Source organism: Pseudophryne corroboree, chromosome 5 (assembly GCF_028390025.1).
Source record: "Pseudophryne corroboree isolate aPseCor3 chromosome 5, aPseCor3.hap2, whole genome shotgun sequence".
Taxonomy (NCBI): domain Eukaryota; kingdom Metazoa; phylum Chordata; class Amphibia; order Anura; family Myobatrachidae; genus Pseudophryne; species Pseudophryne corroboree.
This window is the reverse complement of record NC_086448.1, coordinates 603,585,841-603,606,326: the sequence shown is the minus strand read 5'-3', so window position 1 is coordinate 603,606,326 and position 20,486 is coordinate 603,585,841. Positions and strand designations below refer to the sequence as shown.

The 20,486-nt window shown below is 49.3% G+C and overlaps 1 protein-coding gene across 1 annotated transcript in view; it reads left to right on the top strand.

Annotated features, from left to right (window-relative positions):
- The first annotated feature begins 10,895 nt into the window (after positions 1-10,895).
- The window catches only part of PRELID3A (PRELI domain containing 3A), a 133,061-nt gene continuing 123,470 nt past the window's right edge, over positions 10,896-20,486 (top strand). The window contains exon 1 of the mRNA XM_063923431.1: positions 10,896-11,210. Coding sequence (XP_063779501.1) covers positions 11,179-11,210 — 32 coding nt within the window. The 5' untranslated portion in view covers positions 10,896-11,178. The remainder of the gene's footprint in view (positions 11,211-20,486) is intronic.

Genomic DNA, 20,486 nt, shown 5'->3' with positions numbered 1-20,486 from the left:
TGTTCCCAACACACAATATGCCAAACACCATCGTTCCCAACACACAATATGTCAAACATCATCAGCGTCCCCAACACACAGTGGGATGTAGTTAATTTACCGGCTGTCGGGATCCTGGCGTTTAGTCGGAATGCTGACTGCTCCCTGGTATTTCCACTTGGGTGGTGGGTACACGCCACCAACGAGGGAGAATAGAACCCATGGCGAGCAAAGTTCGCCACCGGGCCCAAAGTGTGGCGAGCACAGCGGGCCCGTGAAGGGACTCACTGTGCTCGCTACCGGTATTAGAGCTGGTGGGATGCCGCTGTCAAGATCCTGACAGCTGGAATCCCGTCAGGCAGAATATCATACTGAACCCCACATAATATGCAGCACATCAGCATCCCCAACACAATAAACACAATATGCCACACATCATCAGCGCACCCAAACCCTCTATATGCCACACACTATCATCCCCAACACACAATATGTCAAACATCATCAGCGTCCCCAACACACACTATGCCACATCATCATCCCCAACACACACTATGTCGCAGATCAGCGTTTCCATCACACACTATGCCGCACATCAGAATCCCCAACACACACTATGAACACCTTAGCGTCCAACACACTATGCACACCTTAGCGTCCCCAACACACAATGCCGCATCAGCATCCCCAACACACACTATGCACACATCAGCGTCCCCATCACACACTATGCCGCACATCAGCGTCCCCCATCACACACTATGCCGCACATCACCATCCCCAGCACACACTATGGGGTATATTTACTAAGCTCCCGATTTTGACCGAGATGCCGTTTTTTCTTCAAAGTGTCATCTCGGTTAATCTCGGTCATTTACTAAACACTAATCACGGCAGTGATGAGGGCATTCGTAATTTTTTGCTAGTTCAGGTAAAAAATTACGAATGAATACACCATCGGTCAAATTACGCCTGTTTAGATATGAATCTCGGTCATTTACTAAGAAGTGCAAAGCAAAAAAACACAAAACACTGCCGTGAAAAATTACAACTCGTAAAAAAGTCCTAAAAAAAACAGACCTGCTTTTTTTTTCCGTGATTTGAGATGCATGCAGGGATCCATGAGATCCGTGCATGTATATCAGTGGGAAGGGGTGGGAAAGTGCTTATTTTTGCCAAAAAAATTGCGTGGGGTCCCCCCTCCTAAGCATAACCAGCCTCGGGCTCTTTGAGCCGATCCTGGTTGCAGAAATATGGGGCAAAAAATGACAGGGGTTCCCCCATATTTAAGCAACCAGCATCGGGCTCTGCGCCTGGTCCTGGTCCCAAAAATACGGGGGACAAAAAGAGTAGGGGTCCCCCGTATTTTTAAAACCAGCACCGGGCTCCACTAGCTGGACAGATAATGCCACAGCCGGGGGTCACTTTTATACAGCGCCCTGCGGCCGTGGCATCAAAAATCCAACTAGTCACCCCTGGCCGGGGTACCCTGGGGGAGTGGGAACCCCTTCAATCAAGGGGTCGTCCCCCCCAGCCACCCAAGGGCCAGGGGTGAAGCCCGAGGCTGTCCCCCCCCATCCAATGGGCTGCGGATGGGAGGGCTGATAGCCTTTGTTGTAAAATAAAAGATATTGTTTTTAGTAGCAGTACTACAAGTCCCAGCAAGCCTCCCCCGCATGCTGGTACTTGGAGAACCACAAGTACCAGCATGCGGCGGAAAAACGGGCCCGCTGGTACCTGTAGTACTACCACTAAAAAAATACCCAAAAAAACACAAGACACACACACCGTGAAAGTATAATTTTATTACATACATACACACATACATACATACTTACCTTATGTTCTCACGCAGGTCGGTCCTCTTCTCCAGTAGAATCCAAGGGCTACCTGTTGAAGAAATTCTACTCACCAGATCCATGGGTCCAGGCTCCTCGGCAAATCCAGGGTTAATCCACGTACTTGAATAAATAAAAAAAAACGGTGTCCCGACCACGAACTGAAAGGGGACCCATGTTTGCACATGGGTCACCTTCCCACGAATGCCAGAAACCCACTTTGACTTCTGTCTAAGTGGGTTTCTTCAGCCAATCAGGGAGTGCCACGTTGTAGCACTCTCCTGATCAGCTGTGTGCTGCTGTCCTCACTGACAGGCAGCACGCGGCAGTGTTACAATGTAGCGCCTATGCGCTACATTGTAACCAATGATGGGAACTTTCTGCCCTGCGGTTGACCTAAAGTGACGTCAGGACCCGCCACTATCCACACTCAGCTCAGGTGAAATCTTCCAGGTGTTCCTTGGTCCCCGCTGCACCCTCCGTCTACAGCATCCGACATCAGCGGCTTCAGCGCACACGCCGCCACGACCGGGTTGTGAGAGAGACGGTCCATTCCTTTCCGCTGCACAGCGTATATGGGCATTGCAGGACATTGAAGCCGAGGACGCTCGGCTCTTACCAGCCCATTTTGGAAAGGTATTGAATATCAATTTCAACTGAGGGACTTTTAATTCATTAGGATCCTACCAACACACCTGGTATTTATCAACTATCTAACAAGTGAATCACGGAACTTTTCACCCCAATAAGCTGAGTTATTACAATATACCACTAGTTCACATCTAGTGATTGTTCTTATATATATTTATATATATTATTCACCGGTTATTTGATAATTAATCTTTTTATATGTTTTATTAATAAACATTGTTATTTTTTACGTTGGCTCTCTGTACATTATGTTTCGTTCCTGATATTCAGCGCAGCCGTTTGTTCTTTTTTTTACACACTATGAACACCTTAGCGTCCCCAACACACTATGCACACCTTAGCATCCCCAACACACAATGCTGCATCAGCATACCCAACACACACCATGCACACATCAGCGTACCCGACATACATTATTTATTAACAGTTTCTTATATATCGCGGGGGGGGGGGGGGGTTTGCGATCCTCATGGGCTTTATTCATCAGTGTTCAAACTGCATGCACAGTACATAATGTAGTGTACAATCCTGGCTCTGCTCTATGAAACCCTCCCGCAAGGTATAGGAGTTGCACTGGGACAAAAAAATGGCCGCACTGCACATCTCTTTGGTGTGCTGATATGTGCAGCCATAAGTCTTGCTACAAGTGGTTGGCTTACTGGCCCTGTCTGGTCTGGGAAGCCCGATGAAAGAGGGTAACCAGGGCATTTGCCCTGTACACCCCCCCCCCCCCCCTCTTAATCCTTTTGCCAAGACATCACGATCAATGATGTGAACACCCATGGGCTAAGGCAAACTGGTGGTAAGGGTGGGTCTGTTTGTTGGCAACTGAGGGCAATCTGATAGGGTAAAAGTTGCAAGTGGGGAGGTCTGATGGCACTTGGGTAAGGCTCAATGGGCATGTCAATAGTCTGATGGGCATGTGGCGATTATTAACTTTTTTTTTTCTCTCCAGTCCAACAGTCCTACCGCAGCGATCGTGGATACGGTAGCAGCATGAGCAAACATGACAAGTCAGTATTTGGACACCGGACACAGCAGGGAGATACAACCTGTGCTATTTTGATATGCAGGGGAGCTCTGACCAGGTCTTGAAGGCAATGTGGAGATGAGGTGAGTGGTCCGTGGTGGCAGTAGCTTGTCCTGCACATCCCTTATCAAGACCTTGCACGCGCCAGCTATAGGCAAGCAAGGACAGTTATAAACATGTAAATATTTAGTATTCCTGTATAACCTGATTTAAAAATAAACATGAATTTACTTCAAATCTTAAGTACAAAATTGTGTCTTCTGTTTTGCACATGGTCAGTAAACTAACAAGGTATTCAGAGTCCCAAGCAAGCCGCATTTGTAGATCCCTCCGCCTGGGGAGTCAGATTGGGTACAATTACCGCAACTAGGAGATGAAGCCTTTCCCAGTAGGCCACATCTGCAGTTACCCATGTGAGGTGCATGCAGGAATAAAAAAAGAAAAAAAAAAAAAACATAGAATGAGCTTCTTTGATAAGCCACATGGAATGAGCGGATTCGGTTTTACTCGGTTTTACTCGGTTCTCAAAACCGAATCTTATTGGCTCACGGATGTCACGTGTTTTGGATAGCCAATGAGATTCGGTTTTGAGAACCGAGTAAAACCGAGTAAAACCGAATCCGCTCATCACTAAAATTTAGCCAATCGGAGCAGCTTGGCTGGAGCACAGATTGATTACTGGCAGATTGTGTCACTGCTTCACAACAAGAGAAGAAAGAGGGATAAGGAGAAGAAAGAACAAAGAAGATGAAAATACCATAGGAATTAGGTGAAAATTAAAGGAAAAAGATGAAGAGGAATTGTTGGGGTCTATCTGTGAAATAAAGGAATGTGCTGATGCCAAAAAACAAGCGAGGATGCAGTTTGCCTTAATATCCTATCATATTGTGTTAACTGGGGTGTATTTATGTTGTGCTGTACATCACAATGTTACATTGCACCTGTACTATAATGTAAAAGAGAAGCTTTTTGCTTCAAAAACTATTATAAGACTAGCTGTTCACAGTGTAATAAATTATATATGCAATCCCCATAACATAGCTGCTAACATTTTAGATGAGGGAATCAGAAATTTGTGTGCATGTCAGGAGTAGGGGGCATGGCTGGCAGTCACACCCCATAATGCTGTTGCGGTCATGTGGCACACCCCATTTCTTGTCATGCTGGGGACATGCCTAGTGCCACTGCTTCCCGAGCTGCCCCCAGCCTCTCTATACAGTGTATAGATACCACGCATGTGGCAAACCATTCATCCCAACATTCTCCCTCAACAGGTGTGAGAGAGTGGCCTCTCAACCTTTCCCTGTCCACGTGACACTCTGGCCCATGGGTGGGACAGTGCCCGGAAAGTGGGGCTATCCCGCTCAAATCAGGATAGTTGTGAGGTCTTCCATAACATGGGGACGCGCCAACCACAAGTAATGTTGGGACCACATAATAAATCTATGAGTTCTCAGTGGTAACATGTTTAGTAAATTGGTATAAACCGTGATAACAACCCATTTTTCCACTATAAAATAAGATTTTACTCACCGGTAAATCTATTTCTCGTAGTCCGTAGTGGATGCTGGGACTCCGTAAGGACCATGGGGATTAGCGGCTCCGCAGGAGACTGGGCACAACTAAAGAAAGCTTTAGGACTACCTGGTGTGCACTGGCTCCTCCCACTAAGACCCTCCTCCAGACCTCAGTTAGGACACTGTGCCCGGAAGAGCTGACACAAATAGGAAGGATTTTGAATCCTGGGTAAGACTCATACCAGCCACACCAATCACACCGTATAACTCGTGATACTATACCCAGTTAACAGTATGAAATATAACTGAGCCTCTCAACAGATGGCTCAACAATAACCCTTTAGTTAGGCAATAACTATAAACAAGTATTGCAGACAATCCGCACTTGGGATGGGCGCCCAGCATCCACTACGGACTACGAGAAATAGATTTACCGGTGAGTAAAATCTTATTTTCTCTGACGTCCTAAGTGGATGCTGGGACTCCGTAAGGACCATGGGGATTATACCAAAGCTCCCAAACGGGCGGGAGAGTGCGGATGACTCTGCAGCACCGAATGAGCAAACTCTAGGTCCTCCTCAGCCAGGGTATCAAATTTGTAGACTGTTGCAAAAATGTTTGAACCCGACCAAGTAACAGCTCGGCAAAGTCGTAAAGCCGAGACCCCTCGGGCAGCCGCCCAAGAAGAGCCCACTTTCCTCGTGGAATGGGCTTTTACAGATTTAGGGTGCGGCAGTCCAGCCGCAGCATGTGCAAGTTGAATCGTGCTACAGATCCAGCGAGCAATAGTCTGCTTAGAAGCAGGAGCACCCAGCTTGTTGGGTGCATACAGGATAAATAGCGAGTCAGTTTTCCTGACTCCAGCCGTCCTGGAAACATATACTTTTCAGGGCCCTGACTACGTCCAGTAACTTGGAATCCTCCAAGTCCCAAGTAGCCGCAGGCACCACAATAGGTTGGTTCACATGAAAAACTGATACCACCTTAGGAAGGAATTGGGAACGAGTCCTCCATTCCGCCTTATCCATATAAAATACAGATAAGGGCTTTTGTATGACAAAGCCGCCAATTCTGATACACGCCTGGCCGACGCCAAGGCCCACAGCATGACCACTTTCCACGTGAGGTATTGTAGCTCCACGGATTTAAGTGGCTCAACCCAATGCGACTTCAGGAAATCCAACACCACGTTGAGATCCCACGGTGCCACTTGAGGCACAAACGGGGGCTGACTATGCAGCACTCCCTTAACAAAAGTCCGAACTTCAGGCAGTGAAGCCAGTTCTATTTTGGAAGAAAATCGATAGAGCCGAAATCTGGACCTTCATGGAACCCAATTTTAGGCCCATAGTCACCTCTGACTGTAGGAAGTGCAGAAATCGACCTAGCTGAAATTTCTCCTTTGGGGCCTTCCTGGCCTCACAGCACGCAACATATTTCCACCATATGCGGTGATAATGGTTTGCGTTCACTTCTTTCCTAGCTTTAAATAGCGTAGGGATAACTTCCTCCGGAATGCCCTTTTCCTTCAGGATCCGGCGTTCAACCGCCATGCCGTCCAACGCAGCCGCGGTACGTCTTGGAACAGACAGGCCCCCTGCTGCAGCAGGTCCTGTCTGAGCGGCAGAGGCCATGGGTCCTCTGAGATCATTTCTTGGAGTTCTGGTTACCAAGCTCTTCTTGGCCAACCCGGAACAATGAGTATAGTTCTTACTCCTCTCCTTCTTATTATTCTCATTACCATGGGTAAGAGAGGCAGAGAAGGGAACACATACACCGACTGGTACACCCACGGTGTTACCAGAGCGTCCACAGCTATCGCCTGAGGGTCCCTTGACCTAGCGCAATATCTTTGTAGCTTTTTGTTGAGGCGGGACGCCATCATGTCCACCTGTGGCCTTTCCCAACGGTGTACAATCATTTGGAAAACTTCTGGATGAAGTCCCCACTCCCCCGGGTGGAGGTCGTGTCTTCTGAGAAAGTCTGCTTCTCAGTTGTCCACTCCGGGAATGAACACTGCTGACAGTGCTAACACATGATTTTCCGCCCATCGGAGAATCCTTGTGGCTTCTGCCATCGCCATCCTGCTTCTTGTGCCGCCCTGTCGGTTTACATGAGCGACCGCCGTGATGTTGTCTGACTGGATCAGCACCGGCCGGTGTTGAAGCAGGGAACTAGCCTGACTTAGGGCATTGTAAATGGCCCTTAGTTCCAGAATATTTATGTGTAGGGAAGTCTCCTGACTTTTCCATAGCCTTGGAAGTTTCTTCCCTGTGTGACTGCCCCCCAGCCTTGAAGGCTGGCATCCGAGGTCACCAGGACCCAGTCCTGTATGCCGAATCTGCGGCCCCCTAGAAGATGAGCACTCTGCAGCCACCACAACAGCGACACCCTGGCCCTTGGAGACAGGGTTATCCGCCGATGCATCTGAAGATGCGACCCGGACCACTTGTCCAACAGATCCCACTGGAAAATCCTTGCATGGGACCTGGCGAATGGAATTTCTTCGTAAGAAGCTACCATCCTTCCCAGGGCTCGCGTGCATTGATGCACCGACACCTGTATACGTATTAGGAGGTCTCTGTCTAGAGACGACAACTCCTTGGACTTCTCCTCCGGGAGAAACCCTTTTTATCCTGTTCTGTATCCAGAACCATACCCAGGAACAGTAGACGCGTCGTAGGAACCAGCTGCGACTTTGGAATATTCAGAATCCAGCCGTGCTGTTGTAGCACTTCCCGAGATAGTGCTACTCCGCCGAACAACTGCTCCCTGGACCTCGCCTTTATAAGGAGATCGTCCAGGTACGGGATAATTATTTCGGCCATTACCTTGGTACATACCTCGGTGCCGGGGACAGACCAACAGCAACGTCTGGAATTGGTAATGACAATCCTGTACCACAATTTTGAGGTACTCCTGGTGAAGAGGGTAAATAGGGACATGCAGGTAAGCATCCTTGATGTCCAGTAATACCATGAAATTCTCCAGGCTTGCAATAATCGCCCTGAGCGATTCCATTTTGAACTTGAACCTTCGTATATAAGTGTTCAAGGCTTTCAATTTTAGAATGGGTCTCACCGAACCGTCTGGTTTCGGTACCACAACATTTTGGAATAGTAACCCCGGCCTTGTTGAAGGAGGGGTACCTTGATTTCACCTGCTGGAAGTACAGCTTGTGAATTGCCGCCAGTACTACCTTTCTCCGAGGGCAGCAGGCAAGGCTGATGTGAGGTAACGGCGAGGGGGAGTCGCCTCGAACTCCAGCCTGTATCCCTGTGATACTATTTGCAGAACCTAGGGATCCACCTGTGGGCAAGCCCACTGGTCCCTGAAGTTCCCGAAACGCGCCCCTACCGCACCTGTCTCCACCTGTGGAGCCCCAACGTCATGCGGTGGACTCAGAGGAAGCGGGGGAAGATTTTTGATCCTGGGAACTGGCTGCTGGTGCAGCTTTTTCCTTCTTCCCTTGTCTCTGTGCAGAAAAGAAGCGCCTTTGACCCGCTTGCTTTTCTGAAGCCGAATGGACTGTACCTGAAAATACGGTGCTTTCTTAGGCTGTGAGGAAACCTGAGGTAAAAATTTTTTCTTCCCAGCTGTTGCTGTGGATACGAGGTCCCAGAGACCATCCCCAAACAATTCCTCACCCTTATAAGGCAGAATCTCCATGTGCCTTTTATAGGCAGCATCACCTGTCCACTGCCGGGTTTCTAATACCCTCCTGGCAGAATGGACATTGCATTAATTCTGGATGCCAGCCGGCAAATATCCCTCTGTGCATCCTTTATATCTAAGACGACGTCTTTAATATGCTCTATGTTAGCAAACTATTATCCCTGTCTTAGAGTATTAATATTATCTGACTGGGTATCAGACCACGTTGCAGCAGCACTATTTATGCTGAGGCAAATGCAGGTCTCAGTATATAACCTGAGTGTGTATATACAGACTTCAGGATAGCCTCCTGCTTTTTATCAGCAGGCTCCTTCGAGGTGGCCGTATCCTAAGACGGCAGTGCCACCTTTTTTGACAAACGTGTGAGCGCCTTATCCACCCTAAGGGATATCTCCCAACGTGACCTATCCTCTGGCGGGAAAGGGTACGCCATCAGTAACTTTTTAGAAATTACCAGTTTCTTATCGGGGGAACCCACGCTACTTTACACACTTCATTCATTCATCTGATGGGGGAACAAAACACTGGCTGCTTTTTCTCCCCAAAAATAAAACCCCTTTTATGTGGTACTTGGGTTCATGTCAGAAATGCGTAACACATTTTTCATTGCCGAGATCATGTAACGGATGTTCCTAGTGGATTGTGTATATGTCTCAACCTCGTCGACACTGGAGTCAGACTCCGTGTCGACATCTGTGTCTGCCATCTGAGGTAACGGGCGCTTTTTTGAGCCCCTGATGGCCTTTGAGACGCCTGGGCAGGCGCGGGCTGAGAAGCCGGCTGTCCCACAGCTGTTTTACGTCATCCAGCCTTCTATGTAAGGAGTTGACATTGTCGGTTAATACCTTCCACCTATCCATCCACTCTGGTGTCGGCCCCACAGGGAGCGACATCCCATTTATCGGCCTCTGCTCCACCTCCACGTAACCTTCCTCATCCCACATGTCGACACAGCCGTACCGACACACAGCACACACACAGGGAATGCTCTGACTGAGGACAGGACCCCACAAAGTCCTTTGGGGAGACAGAGAGAGAGTATGCCAGCACACACCAGAGCGCTATATAATGCAGGGATTAACACTATAACTGAGTGATTTTTCCCCCAATAGCTGCTTGTATAAACAATATTGCGCCTAAATTTAGTGCCCCCCCTCTCTTTTTAACCCTTTGAGCCTGAAAACTACAGGGGAGAGCCTGGGGAGCTGTCTTCCAGCTGCACTGTGAAGAGAAAATGGCGCCAGTGTGCTGAGGGAGATAGCTCCGCCCCTTTTTCGCGGACCTTTCTCCCGCTTTTTTATGGATTCTGGCAGGGGTATTTATCACATATATAGCCTCTGGGGCTATATATTGTGATGATTCCAGGCAAGGTGTTTATATTGCTGCTCAGGGCGCCCCCCCCCCCCCCCAGCGCCCTGCACCCATCAGTGACCGGAGTGTGAGGTGTGCATGAGGAGCAATGGCGCACAGCTGCAGTGCTGTGCGCTACCTTGGTGAAGACTGAAGTCTTCTGCCGCCGATTTTCCGGAACACTTCTTGCTTCTGGCTCTGTAAGGGGGCCGGCGGCGCGGCTCCGGGACCGAACATCAATGGCCGGTTCCATGCGGTCGATCCCTCTGGAGCTAATGGTGTCCAGTAGCCTGAGAAGCCCAAGCTACCACCAGTTAGGTAGGTTCGCTTCTTCTCCCCTTAGTCCCTCGCTGCAGTGAGTCTGTTGCCAGCAGATCTCACTGTAAAATAAAAAACCTAAAATATACTTTCTTTCTAGGAGCTCAGGAGAGCCCCTAGTGTGCATCCAGCTCAGCCGGGCACAAGAATCTAACTGAGGTCTGGAGGAGGGTCTTAGTGGAGGAGCCAGTGCACACCAGGTAGTCCTAAAGCTTTCTTTAGTTGTGCCCAGTCTCCTGCGGAGCCGCTAATCCCCATGGTCCTTACGGAGTCCCAGCATCCACTTAGGACGTCAGAGAAAAAGGTTTATCACTGATTTGCATAGAGGCAATGTGACAACCTTATGTATGAGCAGTGTAGTCACTTTCCTTTCCTCTCAATCATACCACCCCAGCAATCTCCGCGGCCTGAAACCCCCAGTAAATGTGCATCTATCAGTCTGATTTATTAGTAGTAGAGAAAACCCCCATCCATTGGTCCATCCTGCATTGCACTGAGCAGCAGCAGCATCAGAGCTCCCTCTGTCACATGTCCTGCTGATGCGGCACACGCTGCTGCTGCTGGAGGAGGGACCTATACAGCAGCAGCAGCCGGTGGTGGTACCCGGGGAGCAGCAGCAGCAGCAGAGCCGGTTACACAACCTCCCACACTCACTGCCTGATGGCCGGCTACCGGGCCCATCGTATGCATATATGCAGTGTGAGCTGTACATACACGCAGTGCTCTGCCAGCTGAGGAGCCCAGCTACAGTGATGACACGGCCATAGTACCCTGGCAGCTCTGCACAATACAGACTGTGACACCAGCATCACCAGCAGACATGAAGATCTGGAGCTCCGAGCATGTCTTCAGGTATTATCCTTGCATTGATGTACCCGCAGCACCTTCACGTGGTGCCCAGGGACTGCAGGTGGCAGGGATGTGGGTGATGACATGTATGCACATATCATTACAGCTTATTGCATGCTCAGCCAATGTCATATACAAAGCTGTATAATAGAGGGCTGTGTAATTAGCTGACAATAGGGCTGTTGGTTTCACTTACACCACAATATTTATTGTCATTTAGTGCAAGTGCTTATTACTCTTTATTACACTATAGGGCAGTGGTTTTTAGATTGTGGGGTAAATGTATGAAGCAGTGATAAGAGTGGAGAAGTGAGCCAGTGGAGAAGTTGCCCATGGCAACCAACCAATCAGCACTGAAGTAACATTTGTAATTTGCATACTATATAATTATACAGAGCAGTTAATTGGTTGTCATGGGCAACTTCTCCACTGGCACACTTCTCCACTCTTATCACCGCTTCATACATTTACCCCTGTGTGCCTAGGCACCGTAGAGTTAGGTTTAGGCGAGGCGTTTGCAGGGGTGCCTCGGGTTAGTGGTCCAGGACCAAATCAAATTATGTATGGTCAGTGATAGGAAAAACCAGTGCTGGTGGCTGCCAATCATAAAACATGCAGACAATCAGAAACACAACTGTGAACCACCACCTAACTAACCCCAGGGGTGACAGATCGGCACAATTTACTTAATGGAATACTACATTTTCTCTGACGTCCTAGTGGATGCTGGGAACTCCGTAAGGACCATGGGGAATAGACGGGCTCCGCAGGAGACTGGGCACTCTAAAGAAAGATTAGGTACTACCTGGTGTGCACTGGCTCCTCCCTCTATGCCCCTCCTCCAGACCTCAGTTAGATTTCTGTGCCCGGCCGAGCTGGATGCACACTAGGGGCTCTCCTGAGCTCCTAGAAAGAAAGTATATGTTAGGTTTTTTATTTTACAGTGAGACCTGCTGGCAACAGGCTCACTGCAACGAGGGACTAAGGGGAGATGAAGCGAACCTACCTGCTTGCAGCTAGCTTGGGCTTCTTAGGCTACTGGACACCATTAGCTCCAGAGGGATCGACCGCAGGACCCGTCCTTGGTGTTCGTTCCCGGAGCCGCGCCGCCGTCCCCCTTACAGAGCCAGAAGCATGAAGATGGTCCGGAAAATCGGCGGCAGAAGACTTCAGTCTTCACCAAGGTAGCGCACAGCACTGCAGCTGTGCGCCATTGCTCCTCATACACACTTCACACTCCGGTCACTGAGGGTGCAGGGCGCTGGGGGGGGGCGCCCTGAGCAGCAATAAAAACACCTTGGCTGGCAAAATAATCACAATATAGAGCCCCAGAGGCTATATATGTGGTAATTACCCCTGCCAGAATCCATAAAAAAGCGGGAGAAAAGTCCGCCGAAAAAGGGGCGGAGCCATCTCCCTCAGCACACTGGCGCCATTTTCTCTTCACAGTGTAGCTGGAAGACAGCTCCCCAGGCTCTCCCCTGTAGTTTTCAGGCTCAAAGGGTTAAAAAGAGAGGGGGGGCACTAAATTTAGGCGCAATATTGTTTATACAAGCAGCTATTGGGGAAAATTCACTCAGTGATAGTGTTTATCCCTACATTATATAGCGCTCTGGTGTGTGCTGGCATACTCTCTTTCTGTCTCCCCAAAGGGCTGTGTGGGGTCCTGTCCTCAGTCAGAGCATTCCCTGTGTGTGTGCGGTGTTTCGGTACGGCTGTGTCGACATGTTTGATGAGGCTTATGTGGAGGCGAAGCAGATGCCGATAAATGGGATGTCGCCCCCTGTGGGGCCGACACCAGAGTGGATGGATAGGTGGAAGGTATTAACCGACAGTGTCAACTCCTTACATAAAAGGCTGGATGACGTAACAGCTGTGGGACAGCCGGCTTCTCAGCCCGCGCCTGCCCAGGCGTCTCAAAGGCCATCAGGGGCTCAAAAAACGTCCGTTACCTCAGATGGCAGACACAGATGTCGACACGGAGTCTGACTCCAGTGTCGACGAGGTTGAGACATATACACAATCCACTAGGAACATCCGTTGCATGATCTCGGCAATAAAAATTGTGTTACACATTTCTGACATTAACCCAAGTACCACATAAAAGGGGGTTTATGTTTGGGGAGAAAAAGCAGCCGGTGTTTTGTTCCCCCATCAGATGAGTGAATGAAGTGTGTGAAGAAGCGTGGGTTCCCCCGATAAGAAACTGGTAATTTCAAAAAAATTACTGCTGGCGTACCCTTTCCCGCCAGAGGATAGGTCACGTTGGGAGATATCCCCTAGGGTGGATAAGGCGCTCACACGTTTGTCATAAAAGGTGGCACTGCCGTCTTAGGATACGGCCACTTTGAAGGAGCCTGCTGATAAAAAGCAGGAGGCTATCCTGAAGTCTGTATATACACACTCAGGTATTATACTGAGACCTGCAATTGCCTCAGCATGCATAGTGCTGCTGCAGCAGGGTCTGATACCCTGTCAGATAATATTAATACCCTAGACAGGGAGAATATGGTGCTAACATAGAGCATATTAAAGACGTAGTCTTATATATGAGGGATGCACAGAGGGATATTTGCCGGCTGGCGTCCAGAATTAATGCAAGGTCCATTCTGCCAGGAGGGTATTAGAGACCCGGCAGTGGACAGGTGATGTTGACTTTAAAAGGCACATAGAGCCTTATAAGGGTGAGGAATTGTTTGGGGATGGTCTCTGGGACCTCGTATCCACAGCAACAGCTGGGAAGAAATTTTTTTACCTCAGGTTTCCTCACAGCCTAAGAAAGCACTGTATTATCAGGTACAGTCCTTTCGGCTTCAGAAAAGCAAGCGGGTCAAAGGCGCTTCCTTTCTGCACAGAGACGAGGGAAGAGGGAAAAAGCTGCACCAGTCAGCCAGTTCCCAGAATCAAAATTCTTCCCCCGCTTCCCCTGAGTCCACCGCATGACGCGGTGGCTCCACAGGCGTAGCCAGGTACGGTGGGGGGCCGCCTCAAAAATTTCAGCGATCAGTGGGCTCGCTCACAGGTGGATCTCTGGATCCTTCAAGTAGTATCTCAGGGGTACAGGCGGGAATTCGAGGCGTCTACGGACTACGAGAAATAGATTTACCGGTGAGTAAAATCTTATTTTCTCTAACGTCCTAGTGGATGCTGGGGACTCCGTAAGGACCATGGGGATAGACGGGCTCCGCAGGAGACATGGGCACTTTAAGAAAGAATTTAGGTTCTGGTGTGCACTGGCTCCTCCCTCTATGGCCCTCCTCCAGACCTCAGTTTGATTCTGTGCCCATAGGAGCTGGGTGCTTTTCAGTGAGCTCTCCTGAGTTCGCTGAGAGAAAGTATTTTGTTAGTTTTTTTATTTTCAGGGAGCTCTGCTGGCAACAGACTCCCTGCATCGTGGGACAGAGGGGAGAGAAGCAGCCTTACTCTTTGAAGCTAGGTCCTGCTTCTTAGGCTACTGGACACCATTAGCTCAAGAGGGATCGTACGCAGGATCTCACCCTCGCCGTCCGATCCCAGAGCCGCGCCGCCGTGTCCCCCTCGCAGAGCCGGAAGACAGAAGCCGGGTGAGTATGAGAAGCAAGAAGACTTTAAATCGGCGGCAGAAGACTCCGTTCTTCACTGAGGTAACGCACAGCACTGCAGCTGTGCGCTATTGCTCCCACACACACCTCACATACTCCGGTCACTGTAAGGGTGCAGGGGGGGGGGGGCGCCCTGGGCAGCATTTGGAACCTCTTTTTGGCAAAAGTAAACATATATACAGTTGGGCACTGTATATATGTATGAGCCACCGCCAAGAAAATGCATATTTAAGCGGGACAGAAGCCCGCCGTCGAGGGGGCGGGGCTTCTTCCTCAGCACTCACCAGCGCCATTTTTTCTCCATAGCTCCGCTGAGAGGAAGCTCCCCATGCTCTCCCCTGCAGATTCACGATAGAAGAGGGTGAAAAGAGAGGGGGGGGGGGGGGGGCACATAAATTAGGCGCAAAAACACAATATAAACAGCAGCTACTGGGTTAACATTAAGTTACTGTGTTATTCCTGGGTTATAGCGCTGGGGTGTGTGCTGACATACTCTCTCTCTGTCTCTCCAAAGGGCCTTGTGGGGGAACTGTCTTCAAAAAGGGCATTCCCTGTGTGTGTGGTGTGTCGGTACGCTTGTGTCGACATGTCTGATGAGGAAGGCTATGTGAAAGCAGAGCGGGAGCAAATGAATGTGGTGTCTCCGCCGACGGCGCCGACACCTGATTGGATGGATATGTGGAAGGTTTTAAATGATAATGTTAATTCCTTACATAAAAGGTTAGAAAAAGCTGTAGCCTCAGGACAGTCAGGGTCCCAACCCATGCCTGATCCTATGTCGCAGAGGCCGACAGGGTCTCAGAAGCGCCCACTATCCCAAATTGTTGACACGGATACCGACATGGATTCTGACTCCAGTGTCGATTACGATGATGCAAAATTACAGCCAAAATTGGCTAAATCCATCCGTTATATGATTATAGCAATTAAGGATGTGTTGCACATCACAGAGGAAACCCCAGTCCCTGACAGTAGGGTACATATGTATGGGGAAAAGAAGCCACAGGTAACCTTTACCCCCTCACACGAGCTAAATGAGTTATGTGAAAAGGCTTGGGAATCTCCAGATAAAAAACTGCAGATTTCCGAAAGGATTCTTATGGCGTATCCTTTCCCGCCAACGGACAGGTTACGCTGGGAATCCTCCCATAGGGTGGACAAAGCTTTAACACGCTTATCCAAGAAGGTAGCCCTGCCGTCACAGGATACGGCTACCCTCAAAGATGCTGCGGATCGCAAACAGGAGGTTACCCTGAAGTCCATTTATACACATTCAGGTACCTTACTGAGGCCGGCGATCGCGTCGGCCTGGGTGTGTAGTGCTGTAGCAGCGTGGACGGACACCCTGTCTGAGGAACTTGATACCTCAGACAAGGAAACTATATTATTGACCCTGGGGCATATTAAAGACGCTGTCCTATATATGAGAGATGCTCAAAGAGACATTAGTCTACTGGGTTCTAGAATAAATGCTATGTCGATTTCTGCCAGAAGGGTCCTGTGGACTCGGCAATGGACAGGTGATGCCGACTCAAAAAGGCATATGGAGGTTTTACCTTACAAGGGTGAGGAATTGTTTGGGGAGGGTCTCTCGGACCTGGTCTCCACAGCTACAGCTGGAAAGTCAAATTATTTGCCATATGTTTCCTCACAGCCTAAGAGAGCACCGTATTATCAAATGCAGTCCTTTCGATTACAGAAAAACAAGAAAGTCAGAGGTGCGTCCTTTCTTGCCAGAGGCAGGGGCAGAGGAAAGAAGCTGCACAACACAGCTAGTTCCCAGGAACAGAAGTCCTCCCCGGCCTCTACAAAATCCACCGCATGACGCTGGGGCTCCATAAGCGGAGCTAGGCCCGGTGGGGGCACGTCTTCGAAATTTCAGCCACAAGTGGGTTCGCTCCCAGTTGGATCCCTGGGCAATAGATATTGTGTCTCAGGGATACAAGCTGGAATTCGAGGAGATGCCCCCGCACCGATACCTCAAATCGGCCCTGCCAGCTTCCCCCCACGAGAGGGAAATAGTGTTAACTGCAATTCACAAATTGTATCTTCAACAAGTGGTGGTCAAGGTTCCCCTCCTTCAACAAGGAAGGGGTTATTATTCGACCATGTTTGTAGTCCCGAAACCGGACGGTTCGGTCAGACCCATATTGAATTTAAAATCCCTGAACATATACCTGAAAAGGTTCAAGTTCAAGATGGAATCGCTGAGAGCGGTCATCGCAAGCCTGGAAGGGGGGGGATTTTATGGTGTCTCTGGACATAAAGGATGCATACCTTCATGTCCCCATTTATCCGCCTCATCAGGCGTACCTCAGATTTGTGGTACAGGATTGTCATTACCAATTTCAGACGTTGCCGTTTGGTCTCTCCACGGCACCGAGAATATTTACCAAGGTAATGGCGGAGATGATGGTACTCCTGCGGAAGCAAGGAGTCACAATTATCCCATACTTGGACGATCTCCTCATAAAAGCGAGATCAAGAGAGCAGTTGCTGATCAGCGTAGCACTTTCTCTGGAAGTGTTACGGCAACACGGCTGGATTCTAAATATTCCAAAGTCGCAGTTGGTTCCTACGACTCGTCTGCCTTTCCTGGGCATGATTCTAGACACAGACCAGAAAAGGGTTTATCTCCCGATGGAGAAAGCTCAGGAACTCATGACACTGGTCAGGAACCTATTAAAACCAAAACAGGTGTCAGTGCATCACTGCACTCGTGTCCTGGGAAAGATGGTGGCATCATACGAGGCCATTCCCTTCGGCAGGTTCCATGCGAGGACTTTTCAATGGGACTTACTGGACAAGTGGTCCGGATCACATCTTCAGATGCATCGGTTAATCACCCTATCCCCCAGGGCCAGGGTATCACTCCTGTGGTGGCTGCCGAGCGCTCACCTTCTCGAGGGCCGCAGATTCTGCATTCAGGACTGGGTCCTGGTGACCACGGACGCAAGCCTCCGAGGTTGGGGTGCAGTCACACAGGGATGAAATTTCCAAGGTCTGTGGTCAAGTCAAGAGACTTGCCTTCACATCAACATCTTGGAACTAAGGGCCATATACAACGCCCTACGTCATGCGGAGACCCTGCTTCGCGACCAACCGGTTCTGATTCAGTCAGACAACATCACCGCAGTGGCTCATGTAAACCGCCAAGGTGGCACAAGGAGCAGAGTTGCGATGGCGGAAGCCACCAGAATTCTTCGCTGGGCGGAGAATCACGTAAGCGCACTGTTAGCAGTGTTCATCCCGGGAGTGGACAACTGGGAAGCAGACTTCCTCAGCAGACACGACCTCCACCCGGGAGAGTGGGGACTTCATCAGGAAGTCTTCGCACAGATTACAAGTCGGTGGGAACTGCCACAGGTGGACATGATGGCATCCCGCCTCAACAAAAAGCTACAGAGGTATTGCGCCAGGTCAAGAGACCCTCAGGCGATAGCTGTAGATGCCCTGGTGACACCGTGGGTGTTCCAGTCGGTCTATGTATTTCCTCCTCTTCCTCTCATACCCAAGGTGCTGAGGATAATAAGAAAAAGAAGAGTGAGAACAATACTCATTGTTCCAGCTTGGCCAAGAAGGACTTGGTATCCAGATCTGCAAGAAATGCTCACAGAGGACCCGTGGCCTCTTCCTCTAAGACAGGACTTGTTGCAACAGGAGCCCTGTCTGTTCCAAGACTTACCGCGGCTGCGTTTGACGGCATGGCGGTTGAACGCCGGATCCTAGCAGAGAAAGGCATTCCGGATGAGGTCATTCCTACGCTGATAAAGGCTAGGAAGGACGTGACAGCTCAACATTATCACCGTATATGGCGAAAATATGTTGCTTGGTGTGAGGCCAGGAATGCTCCTACGGAGGAATTCCAGCTGGGCCGTTTCCTTCACTTCCTACAGTCCGGAATGAATTTGGGCCTAAAATTGGGTTCCATTAAGGTCCAGATTTCGGCCCTATCCATTTTTTATTCAAAAAGAGTTGGCTACTCTACCTGAAGTTCAGACGGTTGTAAAGGGAGTGCTGCATATTCAGCGCCCTTTTGTGCCTCCAGTGGCACCTTGGGATCTTAACATGGTGTTGAGTTTCCTGAAATCCCACTGGTTTGAACCACTCAAAACGGTGGAGTTAAAATATCTTACGTGGAAGGTGGTCATGCTATTAGCCTTGGCTTCGGCTAGGCGTGTGTCAGAGTTGGCGGCTTTGTCACATAAAAGCCCCTATCTGGTTTTCCATGCGGATAGAGCAGAATTGCGGACCCGTCCACATTTTCTGCCGAAAGTGGTTTAATCTTTTCATATAAACCAACCTATTGTGGTGCCTGTGGCTACTACTGACTTGGAGGATTCCGAGTTACTTGATGTGGTCAGGGCTTTGAAGGTTTATGTAGCCAAAACGGCTAGGGTCAGGAAAACAGAGTCGTTGTTTATCCTGTATGCTTCCAACAAGCTTGGTGCTCCTGCTTCAAAGCAAACTATTGCTCGCTGGATCTGTAACACGATTCAGCAGGCTCATTCTGCGGCTGGATTGCCGCTGCCAAAATCAGTTAAAGCCCATTCCACTAGGAAGGTGGGCTCTTCTTGGGCGGCTGCCCGAGGGGTCTCGGCATTACAGCTTTGCCGTGAGGCTACTTGGTCAGGTTCAAACACTTTTGCAAAGTTCTACAAGTTTGATACCCTGGCTGAGGAGGACCTTGTGTTTGCTCAATCGGTGCTGCAGAGTCATCCGCACTCTCCCGCCCGTTTGGGAGCTTTGGTATAATCCCCATGGTCCTTACGGAGTCCCCAGCATCCACTAGGACATTAGAGAAAATAAGATTTTACTTACCGGTAAATCTATTTCTCGTAGTCCGTAGTGGATGCTGGGCGCCTGTCCCAAGTGCGGACTTCTTCTGCAATACTTGTATATAGTTATTGCTTAAATAAGGGTTATGTTATGGTTGCATCAGGGTTGATCTGATGCTCTGTTGTTTATCATACTGTTAACTGGTTGTTTTCACTTGTTATACGGTGTGATTGGTGTGGCTGGTATGAATCTTGCCCTGGATTACCAAAATCCTTTCCTTGTACTGTCAGCTCTTCTGGGAACAGTTTCTCTAACTGAGGTCTGGAGGAGGGGCATAGAGGGAGGAGCCAGTGCACACCAGAACCTAAATTCTTTCTTAAATGTCTCTTACGGAGCCCGTCTATCCCCATGGTCCTTACAGAGTCCCCAGCATCCACTACGGACTACGAGAAATAGATTTACCGGTAAGTAAAATCTTATTTTTCCAGATATATCAATAAAAAAGTTTTATCCTAGAGGTGCCTTGAAAAAAATGCAAATACTCTTGGGCGCTGTGATTCAAGAAAGGTTGGGAACCACTGACTTATTACACTATAGAGCAGGGGTGGCCAGACTTTTGGAGTCGGCAATCTACTTTGAAAGCTAAAAAGCTTTTGTGATCTACCTAGGAGGAATAATAGCGCGCGCCTCAGACGCGCGCGCAAAAAAAAGGGCGTGGCATAACAAAAAAGTGAGCGTGGTATAACAAAAAGTGGGCGTGGTATAACAAAAAAAGGGACGTAGCCTTGCTGCACAGAGTGTAATGACTGCCTCACACGAAATAACACATTGGCCCCCACAGGTAAAAACCTCAAACACATATGCTCCCACAGTGCCAGATACACACATGCCCCCACAGTGCCATGTGCCCACAGTGCCA